This window comes from Oryctolagus cuniculus, chromosome 9 (genome assembly GCF_964237555.1).
Source record: "Oryctolagus cuniculus chromosome 9, mOryCun1.1, whole genome shotgun sequence".
NCBI lineage: Eukaryota > Metazoa > Chordata > Mammalia > Lagomorpha > Leporidae > Oryctolagus > Oryctolagus cuniculus.
In genome coordinates this window covers 97,211,008-97,232,774 of record NC_091440.1, presented here as the reverse complement: position 1 = coordinate 97,232,774, position 21,767 = coordinate 97,211,008, and the positions used below count along the sequence as shown (strand labels likewise).

The 21,767-nt window shown below is 43.9% G+C and overlaps 1 protein-coding gene and 1 long non-coding RNA gene across 20 annotated transcripts in view; one reads left to right on the top strand and one right to left on the bottom strand.

Annotated features, from left to right (window-relative positions):
• LOC103349020 (uncharacterized) overlaps positions 1-21,767 on the top strand; it is a 175,521-nt gene that overhangs the window by 78,476 nt on the left and 75,278 nt on the right. For 9 of the 17 annotated variants that reach the window (XR_011378935.1, XR_011378932.1, XR_011378939.1 and 6 more), the window contains one exon: positions 13,018-13,074. The exons of 7 other annotated variants lie outside the window; for them this stretch is intronic. This is a non-coding gene — a long non-coding RNA (uncharacterized lncRNA). Of the gene's footprint in view, positions 1-13,017; positions 16,605-21,767 lie in introns of those variants that run through there. One more of the 17 variants, XR_011378934.1, reaches the window with a different exon arrangement.
• The window catches only part of LOC103349051 (protein FAM186A), a 46,739-nt gene continuing 26,924 nt past the window's right edge, over positions 1,953-21,767 (bottom strand). For 2 of the 3 annotated variants that reach the window (XM_070049199.1, XM_070049201.1), the window contains exons 5-8: positions 16,562-16,754; positions 10,680-10,855; positions 9,916-10,101; positions 1,953-2,046 (exon numbers count right to left, since the gene is read on the bottom strand). In XM_070049199.1, coding sequence (XP_069905300.1) covers positions 2,025-2,046; positions 9,916-10,101; positions 10,680-10,855; positions 16,562-16,754 — 577 coding nt within the window. In that variant the 3' untranslated portion in view covers positions 1,953-2,024. Of the gene's footprint in view, positions 2,047-8,525; positions 9,345-9,915; positions 10,102-10,679; positions 10,856-16,561; positions 16,755-21,767 lie in introns of those variants that run through there. The other variant, XM_070049200.1, reaches the window with a different exon arrangement.

Here is a 21,767-nt window from a genome sequence, read left to right as displayed (position 1 = left end):
CAACTGTGGCATTCGCCAGCCCCATCATTCTTACTCTTATATTTCATAGCATTTCTTAACTGTTTCTGTTTAATAAATTAGTACTCCAAGAGTATTTTCTAAGAGGGTCTTTATAATATTCTACTCAGATTTGGAGGTCTGGGAATATTGTGTCCTAACAGGTAAATGCTAGCTAGCTTCAGTGAACATAGAATTTTAGAGTTAAAAATTTTTTTCAGTGTTTTGAAAAGGCTACAGAATTGTTTTCCCGCTTCTGATGGTTCTCTTGAAAATCCTCGTAGTGGCCGGCGCCACGGCTCACTAGGCTAATCCTCTGCCTTGCGGCGCCAGCACACCGGGTTCTAGTCCTGGTCGGGGCACCGGATTCTGTCCCGGTTGCCCCTCTTCCAGGCCAGCTCTCTGCTGTGGCCAGGGAGTGCAGTGGAGGATGGCCCAAGTCCTTGGGCCCTGCACCCCATCGGAGACGAGGATAAGTACCTGGCTCCTGCCATTGGATCAGCGCGTTGTGCAGGCCGCAGCGTGCTGGCCGCGGCAGCCATTGGAGGGTGAACCAACGGCAAAGGAAGACCTTTCTCTCTGTCTCTCTCTCTCACTGTCCATTCTGCCTGCCAAAAAAAAAAAAAAAAAAATCCTCATAGCATTCTGAATCTCATTCTTCATGGGTGAGCTGTTCTTTGAAAGCTTGTCAGTTTTTTTTTCTTTGCCTAGTCAACATGATTAAGAATTCATCTTCGGGCAGTGCCGCGGGTCACTAGGCTAATCCTCCGCCTTGCGGCACTGGCACACCGGGTTCTAGTCCGGGTCGGGGCGCTGGATTCTGTCCCAGTTGCCCCTCTTCCAGGCCAGCTCTCTGCTGTGGCCAGGGAAGGCAGTGGAGGATGGCCCAAGTGCTTGGGCCCTGCACCCCATGGGAGACCAGGATAAGTACCTGGTTCCTGCATTCAGATCAGCGCTGTGCGCTGGCTGCAGCGCGCCAGCCGTGGCGGCCATTGGAGGGTGAGTCAATGGCAAAAGGAAGACCTTTCTCTCTCTCTCTCTCTCTCTCTCTCTCTCTCCACTCTGCCTGTCAAAAAAAAAAAAAAAAAGAATTCATCTTCAGTTCCATTGAAGTATCTCTGAGTATTCATATTTCCCTCTTAACCCTATTTATCACTCCATAATCACTTCAAGATTTACCTTTCTTTGGAAGATCTTACATGTTTTTTCATATTTCATTTTCTTTCCCTTCAATACTTATTTTAAAGATTTTATTTATTGATTTGAGAGGTAGAGTTACAGATAGAGAAAGGGAGAGACAGAAAGAAAGGTCTTCCACCTGCTGGTTCACTTCCCAAATAGCAGCAATGGCCATAGCTGGGTCCATCTAGAGCAAGGAGCCAGGAGCTTCTTCCAGGTCTCACACATGGGTTTAGGAGTGCAAGCACTTGGGCCATCTTCTGCTGCTTTCCAAGGCCATAGCTAGAGCTGGATTGTAAGAGGAGCAGCCTAGACATGAACCAGCGCTCATATGGCATAAGCCACAGGAGGAGGCTTAGCCTACTATACCACAGCACCATTGCCTCCAATGCATTTTTTAAAATAATTTTTATAAAGATTAATTTATGTGAAAAGCAGAGAGAGGGGGAGAGAGAGAGAAACAGATGTTCCACCCAATGGTGCACTCCCAAAATGGGCACAAGCTGGTTCTGGGCCAGACTGAGGCCAGGAGCCATGAACTCCATCCTGATCTCCTACAGAGGGTGGCAGGGAACCAAGTATTTGGGCCATCATAACCTGCCTTCCAGGGTGCGTTAGCAAGAAGCTGGATCCAAAGTAGAATAACCAGGACTTGAACCATTGCAGGAGGTATTCTCTTTAAGTAATCATAGTAGTTGTCTGGAAATTAAAGTGTTCACTCTAAGAAAATGTAGCAGGACATAAACGCAAGAGACAGATCAAGCCATGCACATTCATGAAAAACAAACTGGGCATTTTATTGAAACAGTGAAATTTGTTTTGAACATGCTTGTATTGAATTTTTATAGTCACTTAGGAGTCTTCTTAATCCTGGGAGTGAAACAAGAAAATATTATTACAGATTGCTCAGAAACACATTTGTGGGATATAGGTAAATCATAGGAACCTAAGAGAGCCTTCAGAACTCACAAGGCAAGCTTAGTAAAATCAGTTTGTAATCCATATTCATGAAAGTCACATTAAAGGACAGAATGTCTTCCAGGACAAAAAGAAAAAAGATGAAAGAGCATGGTGTCACAAAAGCTAATTACTTACCAGGTAGCATTTTTTAAAATTCATTTGAAAGAGTAGAGGGAGGTTGGGAGAGGAGAGGGGGAAGGGAAGAGAGTGAGAGAGTGAGAAAGAGGAAGAGAGTGAGAGAGTGAGAGTGAGAGAGAGGAAGAGAGTGAGAGAGCGAGAGAGAGTGTGAAAGGAAGGGAGATCTTCCATCTGCTTGTTCACTCCCCAAATGCCAGCAATATCTGGGATTATGCCAGAAGACTGGAACTCAATCATCCAGCTGAGTGACAAGGATTCAAATACTTGAGCCATCCATTGCTGTCTCCTAAGGTGTTTATTAGCAGGAAGCTGGATCAGAACTGGAGGTGGGACTCAAACTCAGACACTTTAATATGAGATTTGAGTGTCTCAAGTGGCATCTTTTTTTTTATCTTTTATTTAATGAATATAAATTTCCAAAGTACGACTTATGGATTACAATGGCTTCCCCCCCATACCGTCCCTCCCACCCACAACCCTCCCCTTTCCCACTCCCTCTCCCCTTCCATTCACATCAAGATTCATTTTCGATTTTCTTAATATACAGAAGATCAGCTTAGTATACATTAAGTAAGGATTTCAACAGTTTGCTCCCACACAGAAACATAAAGTGAAAAATAATAGATGATTTTTTTAAATGATGATGAAATCAGATCAGACCTATTGTCATGTTTAATCCCAGTGAGAGTCAAGTTGGGAATTGATAATTTCTTTTTTTTTTTTTTTTTTTACAGAAGATCAGTTTAGTATACATTAAGTAAAGATTTCAACCGTTTGCACCCCCATAGAAACACAAAGTGAAATATACTGTTTGAGTACTCGTTATAGCATTAAGCCTCAATGTACAGCACATTAAGGACAGAGATCCTACATGAGGAGTAAGTGCACCGTGACTCCTGTTGTTGACTTTACAAATTGACACTCCTGTTTATGGCATCAGTAATCTCCCTATGCACCAGTCATGAGTTTCCAAGGCTATGGAAGCCCCTTGAGTTCTCCGACTCTTATCTTGTTTAGACAAGGTCATAGTCAAAGTGGAGGTTCTCTCCTCCCTTCAGAGAAAGGTACCTCCTTCTTTGAAGACCTGTTCTTTCTCAAGTGGCATCTTAATCACTGTTCATGCCTAACCCATTCCACAGTAGTCTTATCTCTAAAGTTAAAACATGGCTTCAGAATTAACAATGGTTGTTATTTCTGGGGGTAGAATTCATTTCCAGTGTTCTACAGCAAGAATGCATTGCTTTTGTAATTAAAATATTTAATGGCATTTCATAGGGCAATTATCATATAAATATGGCAATCACTGCAAGGAAAAATGGAGCAATATTCTTATAATGTTGACAGTTGTCCTAATTTCTATCAGAAAGAGCAGAACAGTACCATAAGTTATCATGCATTTGTATGATTGACTTTCATGTAATCAAAAGAATGACAATGTAGGTCTACATTAATATAGGAAAACTCCAAACATATGCTGTTAAGTGAAACAAAAGCAAGTTTAAAAACATACGCAATGTGAGCTCATTTTCACTTGGTACATTATGTCTATATTTGGAGAAAAATGCAAGGTATACTAACAAGCGAAAAATAAAACAGAGCACTGCTTAAGAGACAGAGCAAGCCTCTGAATGCGAGCCAGGTGTGATAGGAATGTTGGAATTTTCAGACCAGTATTTAAAGGAATCATGAGAAGTGTGCCATGGAGCGCCAAATGTAAAAAGTAATCAAATACCAAAACAGGTAGAAAATGTAAGCAGAGAGATGGAAATTCTAAGAAAAATTGAAAAAAAAAAGTTGAAGATCAGAAACGCTAACAGAAATGAAGAATGACTTTGATAGGCTCATTCGTAAATTGTACACAACTAAGGAAAGACATCCTGAGCTTGAGAATGTGGTGATAGAATCTTCCCAAACCAGAAAGCAAAGGGGGAAAAGACTGAAAAACAGAATATACAAGAACTGTGGGAAAGTCACAAAAGGTATCACATATGAGTCATGGAAATTCCAGAAGAAGAAAGAAAAACTAACAGAGAAACTTTGAAGCATTAATGACTGAGAATTTTTCCATATTGACATTAGGAACCAAACCATATCCATGACGCTCAGAGAGCACTAAGGTGTATAAATCCCAAAAGATTCCACTTGATCAATGGAATAGTAGAAGGAGCCAAGAAGACACCCATCTATGGTCAATTGGTTTTAATCAAGATACAAGTATACATGATGACTGTATATGGGTGAAATGGTCATTTTTCCCATTCAATTTTTGCTTGTAGCAGTTGTTTATATTTCCACTAAAGTAGGGTTGTGAGTGATCAGAGCCTGTCACTCCAGACGTCTGGCTCACAGACAACAGTTGATGACTTAGGGAGAGCTCCAACAGTGAAAATGACAAGGTAGCAAACAAGGTAGCAAACAATGTGGCAATGCCTAGTCAGCCACCCCCCACATACCCGTGGGATGAACTTAGAGGACCTTGAGACAATAACTCATGCAAGGTCATCCCATCCACACCCAGTGAGGATCCCCACATTTGTAGCAGTACTCAGGTACCCCAGGCTCTCAGGGCAGCCGCTAGACCTCATCCCACCTGCATGTTTGCCATTAATATAGAAGTGAACACAAAATTCAGGCACTGGATTCCAACACCTGTAAAAAGGCTTCTGCTAAACACAGGCCGAGGATATGCTTGTGTCTTTCCAGAGAATGCAGGACAGCCCATTTGGGTACCAGCCAGAAATATCAAGCCTGCGACTGACAGCCAACCAGAACCAGCTGAACAAGACTGAGAGCCTACCTTGTTAGCAGACGCACCTGCCCTATCATCCTACCTTGAGAAACTGCCCATAGCCACAATCCGATACTATTTTATACCCCACTAGCTCTGGTCGGCCACTCAAATGGCCCACAGCCTGTGTGCAGTCATGCCATTCCGGATTACCATTGTTCCTCATTCCTACCCCTATCTGAGCAAGAACTCCTGTGGTCTCTCGTTTTGAGCGCTGGTTAGTCAACGACAGGTAAGATCCCCTGGGGGACAACCTAAGACAGGCACAGCCGCGTATGGAGACCACATGGAAACGGGGTCAACAATGGTATGGTCAAGAATCATGCCTCCCGTTGCTCAGAAATAAATGAAAAGGGGGAATGGTGGTGGAATGAGAAGGCCATGCCAGGATGGCCACTGGTAAGCGAGCGTCAGTTACTCAGGAATGGCTTTGAAACCCACCTGGCAATGGAGCCTGCCTGGCAACAGGCTGTGATTGGATGGCTTTGGAAACCACATGGCCAACGGAGCCTGCCTGGCAACAGGCTGTGATTGGATGGCTTCGGATACTGCCTGGCAACAGGCTGTGATTGGTTAGGGCATAAACTGCCCCTTGACCGGATTGGCTGCCTTGGCTATATAAGCTGTGGTACCAACTGAAATAAACGAATCTGTGGGCTGCTCGCCTCTGGCCCACTTTCACCCGACTCCCGGGGTCTGTGTGGTGACTCCGTGCCTCTTGCCCCCACCACGCTCCTCTTCTCAGAGCAAATCAACCTCAACATTGGGTCTCTTTGCTTTTTTACTTGCTCAACTTCTTACTTGGTGTAGTATTAAGCCCTTTTACTGTAATGCAAATTTAAAATGTTATCTCAAAAACAAGGAAAGAGGAAGGAGTGGGGATAGGGAGGAAGGGAATATTATTGTGTTCTTAGAATTGTGTCTACATATCACATTGAATCTGTTAAAAACTAATTAAAAATAAAAATTTTAACAATTTTTAAGAAAATACATGATTGGGAAAAGACAGTCCATTCAACAAATTTTGCTGAGAAAACTGCTATCAGTAAGCAGAAGAATGAAATTGGATCCATGTGGGACTTTATCTCTCTCTTATCCAAGAATTCACTAAAAATGGATGAAAGATTTATAAGACCTGAAATAGTGATACCACTACAAGAACACAGAAGCTTCCATGGCATTAGATGAGGTGGTGATCTCTGAGATATGACTCCACAAGTCTGGTCATTGAAAGTAAAAATATGTAAATGGGTTTACATCAAATTAAAACGTTTCAGCATGCCGGGGCCAGCACTGTGGTACAATGGGTTAGAGCCATGGCCTGCAGCACCTGCAAGCCATATGGGTGCCAGTTCCAATCCTGGCTGCTGCACTTCTGATACAGCTCCCCACTAGTGTGCCTGGGAAAGCAGTGGAAAATGACATAAGTCCTTGGACCTATGCACCAACACAGAAGACCCAAAGAAGCTCCTAAGTCCTAGCTTCAGCCTGGCCAAGCTGGGTTATTGTGGCCATTTTGGGAGTGAACCAGCAGATGGAAGATTCATATTCTCTCTCTCTCTCTCTCTCTCTCTCTCTCTCCTCTCTTCCTCCTTCACCCCTCCCTCCTTCACACCTTCTCTCTCTTTCTCTGATTGTTCCTTTCAAATAAATAAAAATCTCAAGTTTCTGTATGCCAAGGTGAGGAAATTACCCAAAGAGTCTAAAAAATTTTTTCAAATCATACATCAAATAAGGGACTACAACCCAAAGTATGTAAGAAACTTAAACTACTCAATAACAATAAATAATCCAAATAGACAAAAGTACCCAACTTGACATTTGTCAAGAGAAGACATGCAAATGGCCAACAGATACATGAAATAAAAAACTCAACAGTTTTAATCAGGGAATGCAAACTGAAACCATAATGAGATTATTACCTCTCACCTGTTAGAATAGCTCTTATGAAGAAGATGATAACAAGCACCAGTTATGGTTTGGACAAAAGGAAACCCTTGCACACTGTTGGCAGGAATAAGTTAGTCTAGTCATTTTGAAATCTAGTATGGTGGTTCCTCAAAAAATGAAAAGTAGAATTACCCTAGGATTGAGCAATCCCACTTCTGGGTACATATCAACCGGAACTGAAATCAGTGCATTGGAGAGATGTCTGTACTTCCCTGCAACATTTTCACAGTACTCAAGATCTGAAAACAACTTAATGTCCAGCAGCAGATGAACAGGTAAAGAACAGGTGGTATACATGCATAATGGCATACTATTTAGCTTTTAAAAATAAAGAAGTTTTGTCATTTGCAACAACATGAATGTATCTAGAAGACACTCTGCCAAGTAAAACAAGTCAAGAACATAGAGACAGATAGTACATGATCTCACTTATACATGGAACCCAGAGAGTTGAATTCCTAACAGTAGAGCAGATTGATGATTACCAGAGACTGAAGCAAGGGAGTTCTCAGGAAGAAGGGACATGTTTGTCAAAGGATGCAAAGTTTTCTTTAGACAGGAGGAGTAATTCCTAGGATTCTCTTACACAACATAATTGTCAGAGTTTCTGTAGCATATGTCACAAAATTGCCTGTGATTTTTGTCAAAGATTTATTCATTCATTTGAAAGGTAGAGTGATCAGGAGAGATTGAGCGATCTTCTACCCAGTGATTCACTTCCCAAATGCTTGCAATAGCTGAAGATTGGCCAGGACAAAGCCAGAAGCCCAGAACTCCATCTGGGCCTCTGAAGGGAGTGGATTGGGACTCATGCATGTGGTCCATCATGCACTACCTTCCCTGGCACATCAGTAGGAAATTGGATCTGACGTGGTATAGCCAGAATGCAAACCCACCTTTTGATAGGATGTGGGCAATCCCAAGCTTAACGTGCTGTGCCACATTGCCTACCATGAAAGAGTAGATTTTAAGTTTCTATACCACAAAGAAATGATGTGTCTGTGGATGCATGTGATACTTAGCCTGATTTGCTCATTCTCCAATATATGCATATATTGAACAATCATATTGTACTGCGTAAGTATATACAGCTACTATTTTCAAGAGAAATGCGAAATACTTAAATGTATTATTAATGTTTTGCATTGTCAGCTAGATACTGTCAACTACATGGTAGACACAGTGCTGGCTAAAAATAAAGCTTTAAGAAGGAGAAGGAGAGAAAACAACAATATCACTATACAGTGATGTTTTAGTGACAAATTTACTTTTTTTTTTTTTTTGACAGGTAGAGTTATAGACAGAGAGAGACAGAGAGAAAGGTTTTCCTTCTGTTGGTTCATCCCCCAAACCCCAAATGGCCGCTACGGCCGGCGCTCCACTGATCCGAAGCCAGGAGCCAGGTGCTTCCTCCTGGTCTCCCATGCGGGTGCAGGGCCCAAGGACTTGGGCCATCCTCCACTGCCCTCCTGGGCCACAGCAGAGAGCTGGACTGGAAGAGGAGCAACCGGGACTAGAACCTGGCATCCATATGGGATGCCAGCACTGCAGGCGGAGGATTAACCAAGTGAGCCACAGCACTGGACCCGACAAATTTGCTTTTAACATTTATTTACTTTCATCTGTTTGAAAGGTAGAGAGAGAGAGAGACAGACAGACAGACTGATTTAGTACTCCAGTGCCCACAACAACCTAAGGCTGGGTCAGGCTTAAATCAGGAGCTGGGAACTCAATGTTGTTCTCCCACATGGGTGGCAAGGACCCAGATACTTGAGCCATCAGCACCTGCTGCCTCCCAGGATGTGCATTAGCAGAGTCTGAATTGGAACTCCAGATGCAGCTCAAACCCAGTGACCAGCATTTGGGATGGGGGCGTCCCAAGCAGCTTCTTAATTACTGTGCCAAAGGCCTGTAGTTTTTCTTCTTTTTCCGTGCTTATATTTTATTTATTTTCCTGAAAGTCGTTTGTTAAAACATACCTAGTGTATATTCTGAAAAAAGGAATTTCATTTTAGCAAAACAAAATTTCAGTTATTTAAAGAAAGAAAACAAGGACATGCAGTGGCAGACGGGTCAGCAGGAGAACAAGACAGGGTCAGGGAGTTGTCTCGGGTTGTCCACAACCAGCATGCAGGGCCAGGGTGCATGTCAGGTACGTCCTTGCAGCAGAGACAGATCGAAATCATGATCTTAAGTCCCAGTCATATTGATGTCCCATGATTAGTATCTGCCTTGATTCTGTACTCACCAGCCAACTTTCTAGTTTATAATTTGTATCTGAAGTATCTTTTTAAAGTAGAAGGCAAATGTTCTAACAAGTCAATGCAAACATCTGAAAATTAAGATTATCATATACTTAGTTTCAATAATGCAAAGCCCCAGCTAAGACCTATACAGGGAAGCAAAGGATTTTGATGTAGCATACTATGTGCCAGCTGTGAGTTTTCAACAAAGATTTAATGATAAAATTCCAAGAGCCAAAGAGTCACAGAGACACAGGCTGAGTGAAAAGAGAAATGGCAGACAGTCATTCTCAGAGCCCTGATCTCACCCTATTTGGTAAGATTTTCCTGCTTCGATTCAGCATGGAAACTCTGCAGTTGACAGTCTGTTTCATGTGTCTGTGATGTGGCACAGGAACATATCTGAAATTCTGCTTCCCCTTAACTTCTGCATCTAAAATGCCTGACCCTGGGAGTTGGCATTGCAGTACGGTGGGTTAAGCTGACTCTTGAGATGCCTGGTTGGTTGGTTGGTTTTATATTTTTCGGAAATGAAATCCTCATGTCTGTGACACACCAAACTCTTACTTTTGGCAACTGCCTGGTGCCACAGGAGAAAGGTTAGGGAAACAAAAGCCAGATGATGAAAAACCTACTTTCCAGGGTGCTCCCAGTCCTTACCGTGTTTTAATGGACGCGAGAGATTTCCTGAAGGTAGACTGGATGTCTAACTCGAGCAGCCTCGGAATGTCTGGATATCCACCCAGCTGGTCCCAGGGTACATTTGTTGGTGTCTTCTCTGTTATTGGGTAGCTTGAATCGCATATATCAGTTTTCCAGATGGCATCCATCTGGTCATCTTGGTGTCTGCAGAGTCAGAGAAGCATTAAGTGAAAGTGCGTGGCTGGGCTGTGCCAATAGCCAATCAAAATGTCTGAGTCTTTCTCTCCCCTCAGCGCTTCACCACGGCCTTGTCCTGTTTTGCCCTCCCCTTGCACTGACAAGCATCGGCTATGCCCACTATGACAGACAGGTGGATGAAAAACTAGAACTTTCTGAAATGGTTAACAAGGCTGAATTTCCATGACTTCACCTAGAAATCCATATTAAAATACCTTCTTAGCATTATGAAGTACAGCAGACGTGGGTGTTTTCTGCTCCCTTCCCAGAGCTCCTCCGGGAGTTAATGCTTCTAAGCTTTTTTATTATACATTCTTAATGTAATTTATTTCTTAATGAGGAAGAATGCATTCCCCCTTTGTGTTTTTAGAAAGGAACTCAAGACCAATAAATCAACCTTTTGGTAAATTAGTTCAGAGAATTAATACTGCCTTAGACTCTCCCCTGCACCGTATCATAGTGGTGGGGAAGAGGAGGATCTTGGATGGAAAAACTACTTTAGGTTTTGTGCATCATCTGAACGTGTCAGTCTTTCCACCACATACCTAATATTCTTGACAGGTTGCATATCCTCTTCTGCTGGTGGCTGTTGGAATGTGTGTTGTTGGAATGTCTGTTGTTGGAATGTCTGTTGAACAAATTCTCTAGAGGGAGGTATCTTCTTCTTATGGATGTGCAAAGGAATTGGTCGACTAAGATTCAATTTATATGTCTCTTGGAGCTATAAAAAGTTAAATCAGAAGGAGGATGTCATAAAAAGAAAGGAGCAGACTCTTTGGGGAGGTCTTCTGAACTGGCCCTACTCTGAACTCCAGCTCCTTCTTTACCCTGCACTTGCAAGTCTTCCTCCTCCTCCAACTCCCCTCCTACATGCGCAATTTCAGAGAGGGAATCTATGGCAAATCAAAACCTGGGTCCCAGTTAAGCTCCAGTCTTGGTCCTAATTGTGAAACTTTGTGTTAGTTGCTTATTTATCTACACCTGTTTATCTTTATTTCTAAAATGGGAATAACAGGAGTGTGGACATTGTATAAGGCAGCATATGTGGAATATAAATTGTGATGCACTATGCAAACCTAAGATAGCCAGCATTTACTGAATACTCACTGAATGGCGGACACTGAGCCTGGCACTTCCCACATCAGCTCATTTGGAATTTACAACTACCTTAGGGTTGGGAATTTTTATTTGTGTCTTACATATGGAGGAGCTAAGGAAACTTCAGTTTTGGGGCATGTATTATGGTGCAGCTTTTTTTTTTTAAAAGATTTATTTATTTATTTGAAAGTTTGAGTTACACAGAGAGAGGAGAGGCAGAGTTAGAGAGAGAGGTCTTCCATCCGCTGGTTCATTCCCCAGTTGGCCACAATAGCCAGAGCTCTGTTGTTCCAAAGCCAGGAACCAGGAGATTTTTCCTGGTCTCCCACGTGGATACAGGGGACCAAGGACTTGGGCCATCTCTGCTGCTTTCCCAGGCCATAGTAGAGAGCAGGATCGGAAATGGAGCACCAGGATTTGAACTTGCACCCTTATGGAATGCCATCACAATAGGCAGCAGCTTTACTCACTAAGCCACAGCGCCTGCTCCTGTGATGCAGCTTATTAACCTGCTCAGGAATCCTGCATCACATATAAGAGTGTTTGAGGTTGAGTCCATCTCTGCCTTCCAATCCAGCTTCCTGCTAATGCTCCTGGAAGGCAGCAGAAAATGGCCCAAATTCTCAAGACCTTGCCACCTATGTGGGAGACCAGAGTCAATTTCTTGGCTCCTGGTTTTGGCCATGTTGAGTGCATGAAATCTTAAGGTGTCCAGGTATCTTACCTGGCATGTGGTGAAAGTGATTTGAATCCAGATAACCTGGTAACAGAGCCAGTCCTCTTAATGATCACTCCAATTCAGTGTAAGGTATTCATTCCTATCTGCCCTCTTATCCATTTTGCTTTTTATTGTCTCTTCTTAATGCCTTCATACCAGTATGTCAGATTCCAACATTCCTGGACTCAGACCCTTACTCATCATCTGAAATGTGCTAGACCTGTGATTCCTGTTCGATGGCTCATGTCACGTCTTGCTGGGCTCCATGCACAATTGGCCATATTTCCAAATCAAAAAGTCTGGGATAGTCTTTTTTTAAGATTTTATTTATTTATTTGAGAGGTAGAGTTACAGACAGTGAGAGGGCGAGACAGAGAGAAAGGTCTTCCATCCATTGGTTCACTCCCCAAATGGCCGCAATGGCCAGAGCAGTACCGATCTGAAGCCAGGAGCCAGGAGCTTCCTCTGGGTCTCCCAAGTGGGTGCAGGGGCCCAAGGACTTGGGCCATCTTCTACTGCTTTCGCAGGCCACACAGAGAGCTTGATTGGGAGAGGAGCAGCTGGGACTAGAATCGGTGCCCAAATGGGATGCCGGTGCCGCAGGCGGAGGATTAACCCAGTCCACCACAGTGCCAAAGAGTTGTAATATTTAGAGAGAAAATAGTCCTAAAACTCCAGCTTGTGTTGTTTGTACTTAGAACTTCAGTTAGTGCTAGGAGCTTTCAAACACATAATCCCAGGGGAAAAATTCCCATCTCAGTGTTTGGAAGGCTGCTGTCACTCCCAAAACATATTGGCAGTTTTCTTAGAAGGGGCTCTAGGCCATAGTGCGTGTATGGCTGCTTGAACAGGGTTGTCTGGCCTAGTACTATGGAAGCAGGTTGTCTCCCTTCTTGTCAAATCCTGAGAGTAAACCCAGCTGTTTGAGAGTTTTGATGAGAAAGGTAACCAACCACCCAGGATTAGGGAGCAGTGACTTCAAGAGGTTTCACCTCTGGAGTCAGGGAGAGGTGGGATGACCAGGAAGGAGCTGAACGTTTCTGAAACTTGCACCTATTCTCCCCTAGAGATCTACCAAGTATTCCTGTTGTCCATCTAGCAGTGTCACTGGTCATGGTGTCATGGTGAGTTGAATCATCTCAAAAGCTTATGCACTCGGAACCTCTGAAAATGTCCTTACTTGGAAGAGGGGGCTTTACATATGTAATTTGGTTGGAGATCTCAAGGTAAGATCACCATGGATTAACCAAGATGTCACTGGGTCCTAAGTCTGATGGCATGTGGCCTCCAAAGAGACCAAACTGAATCCAGAACACACATGCTGAGGTGGTCATTTGGAAGATGGAGGCAAAGATGGAGTTTAGTGGCTGCAAGCTTAGGAATACCAAGGATTTCCAGTGGCACTGCAGTCTAGGACAGAAGCCTGGGACGGAGTTCTCCCTCAGAGGACCCAGAAGAAACCAGGCCTGCAGCACCTTGATTTCACACATTTCTGACCTCTGGAACCATGGCAGATTTCCTTGGGGGACTTTGTATTCTGCCAGGGTGCATTTGGATATTTATGCCTTCATTCATGGCCATAGAAAATTGTCAACTTAAAAATTAGCCTCTTATAAATTCCTTAAATTGCAAGTCTTGCCCGTGGTTGCCTTGCCAGGGCCAAACAAATGATTTCATGGACCTTGTCTGGCCCATGGGCAGAACATTCCCCACACTGTACCATCAAGTTTCTGGTAATTTGTTAGGGTGTCCCTGGAAAAGTGGCATTTGTGGTCTGTGCAGGTTGGTGTTAAACTTTCAAAACATGGTGCTGGGGCTGGTACTATTGCTCAGTGTGTTAAAGCCCTGGCCTGAAGTGCCAGCATCCCATATGGGCACCAGTTCTAATCTCAGCTGCTCCTCTTCTGATCCAGCTCTCTGCAGTGGCCTGGGATAGCAGTAGGTGATGGCCCAAGTCCTTGGTACCCTGCTGTCGCTCCCCGTCTTCGTGGAGGAACAACACAGGACCCTGCGCTGTTCTTTTGTCTGCTCGGCCCTCCCCGGGTTTGCTGCTGGTTCTTCCCGGGTTGGCTACCGTCCCTTCCACCTCCGTGGAAGGGCGGTTCCCCCTGCCACTTTCCCCACTTCCGCGGGGGAGCGGCACACCGCCGGCCGGCTCTCTCGGGGGCTGCTCAGGTGTTCCTCATAGATGTTCCTGGTGCATGTTGTCTCTCTCCTCCTTTATAGTCCTCTTCCACCAATCCCAACTCTGCTACCCACACACCGAGTACGCTGCTCTCCTCCAATCAGGAGCAGGTCCTACAGTTTATTGGTTGAACTGGAGGCAGCTGTGTAGAAGCTGTTTCCTCCTCTCCCAGCGCCATATTGTGGGAGAGCAGATGCATAGAATAAGTCTTAATTCCAGTAACTTAGTCTAGTCCGAGTTGCTCCGAGTTGCTCCCCACAGATCCCCCTTTCTTTTTATTTTTGGCGTTGATACGCGCCTGTCCTCGGTGCTTACAAGTCCTATCAATCAGGCAAACCGAATCCGGGTCCTCTCTTCGCCATGTTGTGAGGAGGTTTTTAGGCGCTGATGTGTGCCTGTGTTCGGTGCCCTGCAGCTCATGCTCTGCTCTGCTAGAACTGCCTGCAGGTGCTTACAAGCCCTATCAGGCAAACCGAATCCAAGCCTTCTCATTGCTGTATTGTGGGGAGACTTATGTTGATAACGTGCCTGTCTTCAGTGACCTGCAGCCACCCACAGGTGCTTACAAGCCCTACCAATCAGGCAAACCGAATCCAAGCCTTCTCATTGCCATATTGTGGGAAGACTTATTGATGTTAATTCGTGCCTGTCTTCGGTGACCTGCAGCCGCCCACAGGTACTTATCGTCTTACTAATCAGGCAGACCGAATCCAAGCTCTCTCATTGCCGTGTTGTGGGGAGGCCTTATTCTTCTCTATTTCTCTACCTCTGGGCATTCCTATCTCTCCTATTTTACTTTATCTGCCAGCATTCCTATTTCTCTCATTTTACTTCTAAACTTGTTTCTCTTATCCCCGCGGCTTCCTGGCGCCCGCCCCGAGGCTGCTTCTCGGCGCCTCGCCCCGTGGCGGCTTCCTGGCTCTGAGCCGCTTCCCAGCTTCGCGCTGTCTCCGTGCCCTTTGCGCCCACACCACGGCCTTAGTGCCAGCCCCGCGTTCTCTCTATTAGCGCCCCGTGCGCTCTCCCCATTCGTGCCCCGCGTGCTCTCTCTGCGCGCGGCGGCTTCCGCGAGTCACACAGCCTAGCTCATGTTTCCGCCACCGGTGTTCAGTCTAAGTTCCCCGGGCTAACCTGGCGAATTCAACCTAGCTCACGTCTGCTCCTTTCGGTTTGGCTTCCCGTCTTTTGCTCCCCGGGCTAATCTGACGGATTCCAACCTAGCTCACGTGTCCACCTCTAGTTTTAGCTTTTCGCCTTTTGCTCCCCGGGCTGACTTGAAGAATCCCAAGCTGGCTTACGTCTCTGCCTCAGCCTGCCCCCGCAGCTTCATCCTCCCTAACATTTTTCTCTACCCGGTATGTTTCCCTAACTTTTCTTCCAACAACAATATTCCCCTCTCATTTCTCCTGGCTTCTCCCCACAGTCCGTATCCGAGTCTAAGTTTCTTCTAGGTTTCACTTTCGCTTTCAATCTCCTAGCTTCCCCACCATAGTCTGTATCCGAGTCTATGCCTAGGCTTTCAATAGCTTCTTCCGGCACCTTTTCCGTCCGGCTTTTCCCTAGGCTCTTTGCTAGTCTCTCTCTCTGGTATTTTCCCGCTTCTTCCCTCCTAAGTTTCCTATCCGAGTCACGGCACCATTATGTCGCTCCCCCTCTTCATGGAGGAACGACACTAAACCCTGCCTAGGCTTCATATCCGAGTCACGGCACCATTATGTCGCTCCCCGTCTTCATGGAGGAACAACACAGGACCCTGCGCTATTCTTTTGTCTGCTCGGCCCTCCCCGGGTTTGCTGCTGGTTCTTCCCGGGTTGGCTACCGTCCCTTCCACCTCCATGGAAGGGTGGTTCCCCCTGCCACTTTCCCCACTTCCGCGGGGGAGCGGCACACCGCCGGCCGGCTCTCTCGGGGGCTGCTCAGGTGTTCCTCATAGATGTTCCTGGTGCATGTTGTCTCTCTCCTCCTTTATAGTCCTCTTCCACCAATCCCAACTCTGCTACCCACACGCCGAGTACGCTGCTCTCCTCCAATCAGGAGCAGGTCCTACAGTTTATTGGTTGAACTGGAGGCAGCTGTGTAGAAGCTGTTTCCTCCTCTCCCAGCGTCATATTGTGGGAGAGCAGATGCATAGAATAAGTCTTAATTCCAGTAACTTAGTCTAGTCCGAGTTGCTCCCAGTTGCTCCCCACACCCTGCACCCACGTGGGAGACCTGGAAGAAGCTCCTGGCTCCTTTTTTTGGATCAGTGCAGCACTGGCCACTGTGGCCATCTGGGGAGTGAAACTGTGGATGGAAGACATCTCTCTGTGTCTCTACCTCTCTCTGTAACACTGTCTTTCAAATAAACAAAGTAAATCTTAAGAAAGTGTAGTGATTTCATATTTCTGTCATAACACACTGCAGACAGGGAACAGAAAAGAGATTACCTGGCCAAATAAAGGTATCATTTTCCTCAGGCATTGATTCCGTTTCTCTTCCAGAAGCTTCTGCTTCTCAGTCCAGACATGCATCACTCTTTTCTGATAGCCATCAATTTTGCTCAGCATGACATAGAGTTTCTGCATCTCATAACCTTTCCCAGTGTCTCGGGTGGCTTTCACTCGACAGATTATGTAGTTTCTTGGAAAAAAAAGGGGGGGGGATTAGAATGATTAGTTAAAGAGCTTAAGTTTTCTCATTCCTCAAATCATTCCTTGTTTCCCTCATTTCCCTCATTTCTCACATCATCTCTTGCATGTAGAGAGCAATGGGATGGGATGGGAACAAGGGCTTTTGTTTCTACTTTTTAACCAGACATTAATCTACTTCTCTATGCGAATACACTTCCAATAATCTATATGGCCACTGAATTTTCATGAACTATTTACAGTATTTTAGCATTCAAAAGCATTGCTTGTCATTTCAATGTTAAGATGTTTAAATACAAGTATTTTTTAAAAATTGTCTCAATGGGCACAATTCTCCATTTTTAAGAAACTGATATGTAAGACATGTAGCAAGTACTTAATACAATTATTAAAAGACAGTGTCCATTCCTCCAAAACACTTATATTTTTAATAGTAAACTTTTATTTAATAAATATAAATTTTGAAAGTACAACTTTTGGATTATAGCAGTTCTTCCCCCCATAACCACCCTCAGATTCACAAACCATTCCATCTGCTACTCCCTATTCCATCCCATTTTTCACCAAGATTCATTTTTAATAATCTTTATATAGAGAATATCAACTTAATATATACTAAATAAAGATTGCAGCAGTTTGCACCCACACAGACACACAAAGTATAAAGTACTGTGTGAAGACTAGTTTTACCCCTAATTCTCATATTACAACACATTAAGGACAGCGGTTCTACGTGGGGAGCAAGTGCACAGTGACTCCTGTTGTTGATTTAACAATTGACACCCTTATTTATTTATTTATTTATTTTGACAGGCAGAGTGGACAGTGAGAGAGAGAGACAGAGAGAAAGGTCCTCCTTTGTCGTTGGTTCACCTTCCAATGGCCGCCGTGGCTGGCACGCTGCGGCCGGTGCACCGCGCTGATCCGATGGCAGGAGCCAGGTGCTTATCCTGGTCTCCCATGGGGTGCAGGGCCCAAGGACTTGGGCCATCCTCCGCTGCACTCTCTGGCCACAGCAGAGAGCTGGCCTGGAAGAGGGGCAACCAGGACCGAATCCGGCACTGTGACCGGGACTAGAACCTGGTGTGCTGGCGCCTCAAGGCAGAGGATTAGCCTAGTGAGCCACAGCACCGGCCAACACCCTTATTTATGACATCAGTAATCACTCAAGGCTCTTGTCATGAGCTGCCAAGGCTATGGAAACCTCTTGAATTCACAAACTCTGACCTTATTTAGACAAGGCCATAATCAAAGTGGGAGTTCAGTCCTCCCTTCAGGGAAAGGTACCCCCTTCTTTGATGGCCCCTTCATTCCACAGGGATCTCACTCACAGAGATCTTTCATTTAGTTCATTTTTCACTACAGTGTCTTGGCTTTCCATGGCTGAGATACTCTGATGGGCTTTTTAGTTATATCTGAATGCCTTAAGGGCTGATTCTGAGGCCAGAGTGCCAACACACTTATAAATGAGATAGGGATTGACAAAGTAGCTGTGTAAAAGATACAAGGAATAAATGCTAAACAAAATGAAAACAGTGCTCTGTGAGCAAAAAGAAAGCATAATTAATAGAAGAGTAATAAAGAAAGCTTTAAAATCTTTTAAATTTTATTTTAATTGAAAGGCAGAAAGCACTTCCATCCACTGGTTGACTCCTCAAATGCCAGTAGCAACCAGAGCTGTGGCATGCCAAAAACCATTGTCAGGAACTCAAACTAGGACTCCTATGTGTGTAGAAGGGATCCAAGCACATGAGCATCTTAACCAGTGTGCCAAATGCTCATGTGATGAAGATTTTTAGGAATGTACCAAGTAAATCTTGAAGAAATGGCATACACCACCCTCTCCCAAGTTTTGCCATTCTCATTTCTACAGGAGGTAGAATGGGTATTTCCCAAAGTGTGGTCCCTGAGCACCTGGACTTCATCATTGAGGGTGCTTGTTGGAAGTGCAGATTCCAGGGTGCTTCCTCAGACATTTTGAGTCACTGTCTTGCTGATAGTCTTTTGGAATCTGCAGTTTCAACAAAACCTTAGGTAAATTTTCTTTTACTAGAATTTGAAAACCATTATGCTAACCACCAGCATGGGAAGAAGAGGATGAAGAGTTTCAGGTTGCCTGGGCAAGCAGTAGAAGATGGCCCAAGTGCTTGGGCCCCTGCACCCGCATGGGAGACCAGGAAGAAGCACCTGGCTCCTGGCTTCAGATCAGGGCAGCTTTGGGGCCATTTGGGGAGTGAACCAATGGAAGGAAGACCTTTCTCTCATCTTTTCCTCTCACTATCTGTAACTCTACCTCTCAAATAAATAAAATATGTTTTTAAAAAAGAATACTACCAACAAGCAGAAAATGACAGTTACATTGGGGGTGGTGAGTAGTCTGGGAGAACACAGAAGTATGAGAAGATGTGTCAAGATGTAGTGAGAGAATGAGACAAGGATGGCTGGGTAATGGAGGATCTTCATAGATATTTTAAAGAGTTTGGAATGTTTTTGTGGGTAATAGAGACCCTTCAAATATTTTCCTCAGTATATATAAATTTAGAAATCCATGATTACTTTTTTCATAATATGCATTGTTTTCCATGAATTTTTTAGGAGTCATATGCATGAGCTTCAAAAAACTTTTGGTGCCAGAATAATGTTATAACTATTTCCCATGAATTTAATGAAGTACCTGCCTGTGTGTATGTGTGTGTGTGTGTGTGTTGATATATTCACTCAGGTGAATCCATACAATTTACCTGAAATTCTGTTTGAAAAATCACCTTTCTATGGAATGCTACTCAGCCATTATTTTGCAACAACAAAATGGGTGGAACTGGAAACCATTATACTTAGTAAAATAAGCCAGTCCCAAAAGGACAAATACCATATGTTTTCCCTGAACTGTGGTACCTACTAGAGTACCAAAATTATAATGTATATGAGTGAAATTGACATTTTGAGATTAAGTGATTATTTATGGCCCTTGTCTCTACTGTTGAGGTACAGTGTTTGTTTCTTCTATTTGTTGAGTGTTTTACTTAGTGTAGGGTTAATCTTATGAGTATGAAGTAGAGTGAGAGTAGATCATTATGAAAATTAAAGGAAGGAATGATACAGAAAGGAGGAGGCTGGGTAGAGTGGGAAGTATTACTATGCTCCATAATCTGTGTATGTGAAATATTTTAAAAAGATTTTTAAATACAAATTTTTTAATTAAAAATAAATTTTTTCTTCTTTCTTCCTCCCTCACTTCCTTTCTTTCTTCCTTTTCTTTCTAGAGAGAATAACTTTGCTTATAGGTCTCTTTTTAAGTGGATATAATTAATACTTTGAAACCTGCTGTATATATTGATGTTTTAATACTAATGTGTATTAACTTTTATTTTTTCCCATAAGCCTTTTTTTCACAACACATGTTTTCTATCATTTTCTATTTACTAAATGTGGTCTTTTGAGATCTCTCCCCCCATAATTTTTCCCTTTTGGTATTTCACTACTTGGTAACATTTTGTTCCTTTTCATTTTAGGTATATTATTTTTCATGTATCTTTAGAGATAATTCATTCTGAACTACTCACACTCAGCCTAGGGAGAACCATGGGAATTATCTGCTCATTTAAAAGTCCCTGCGCAGAAGCAAGACTATTCATCCTCGTAACCTTTTGCTTCCACTCTCTTAGCCAGTGCCATTTGTATTGATAACATATTGCCCCCATTGTAAGGAATGGTTTTTATCTGCTTTACGTTTACCATGGTTTGCGTTTACGGAATATCTACTTAGAGTCAGGTCAAGTACTAGAAATTATACATCAATCCTCTCAACTATGCGTTGAAGCAAATATCATTGCATTCACAGTATAAACATCACATTTGCATCTCAGAGAGGTTCAAAATTAGACATTTAAACCCAAGTCTGCCTGATTTCCATAACCAAATCTGAGTAGTATATTTTCATGGGGTTTAACCTTGTTCATGTGATGTTTCTTCAAACAATTCTAGATTAGACAAGTTTGAGTCTCCCACAAAAGTTTCTTTTTGTAATTTTACTTATTTGAGAGACAGAGATAGGCAGAGAGAGCTCCCTTCTATAGCTGGGACTGGGTCAGGCCAAAGCTGGGAGCCAAGAAGTCAAACCAGGTCTCCCACATGGGGAGCAGGAACCAAATTACTTGAGCCATCACCAGGGCCTCCCAGGGTTCACATTAGCAGGGAGTTGGAGTCAAGATCCAGACTCAGAGTCAGCTGTTGAACCCAGGGACACAGCAGGGTGGGATGTGAACATTTAACTGCTAGGCTGAATGCCCACCCACCCCCTACAAAATTCATATTTCCTTTGGCCTATCGGTTTTTACTGTTTCAAAAGGTCAGTGAATCCACTTTCAATTACAAACCCCACAGCTTTCCCTTAGTTAACTGGAGTTACAGTGTGGAAAGTCCACCAAGGCAGAGTGTCCTTTAGGACAACAAGAAACCCTGCAGTAGTAATTTCACTGCCACCTTTATATTCTTCAGGAGTTAGGTGGATGCCCTCTGTTCCTAGCTTACAGCTGTGCATGAAGCTTTACTCCCCCTTAGATCCATCCTCCACATGAATGGCTTTCACTGCCCTAGAAAGGTTCTTCAGTTACCCTCTGTCATGTGCAGACTGAGTTACAAGATCTTTAGTGTACTATTTAAGATTCTCTGTTAGCTGGCCATCCCTTGGGGTTCTTGTGTCCCATAGCAGAGTGCCTGGTTCAAGTACTGGCTCCTCCGCTTCTAATTTAGCTTCCTGATAATGCACATCCCAAGAGGCAGCAGTTAATGGCTCAAGGACTTGGGTCTCTGCCATGCCCATGGGAGACCTGGATTTCCAGACTTCCAAGTTCAGCCTGGCCCAGTTGTGGGCATCTGGGACACTTAGGGAGTTAATCATTGGATGGGTATTTCTCTCTCTCTCTCTCTCTCTCTCTCTCTCTCTCCCCCTCTCCCTTTCATTCTGCTGTTCAAATAAGGAACATCAGCACATTTTTAAAAAACT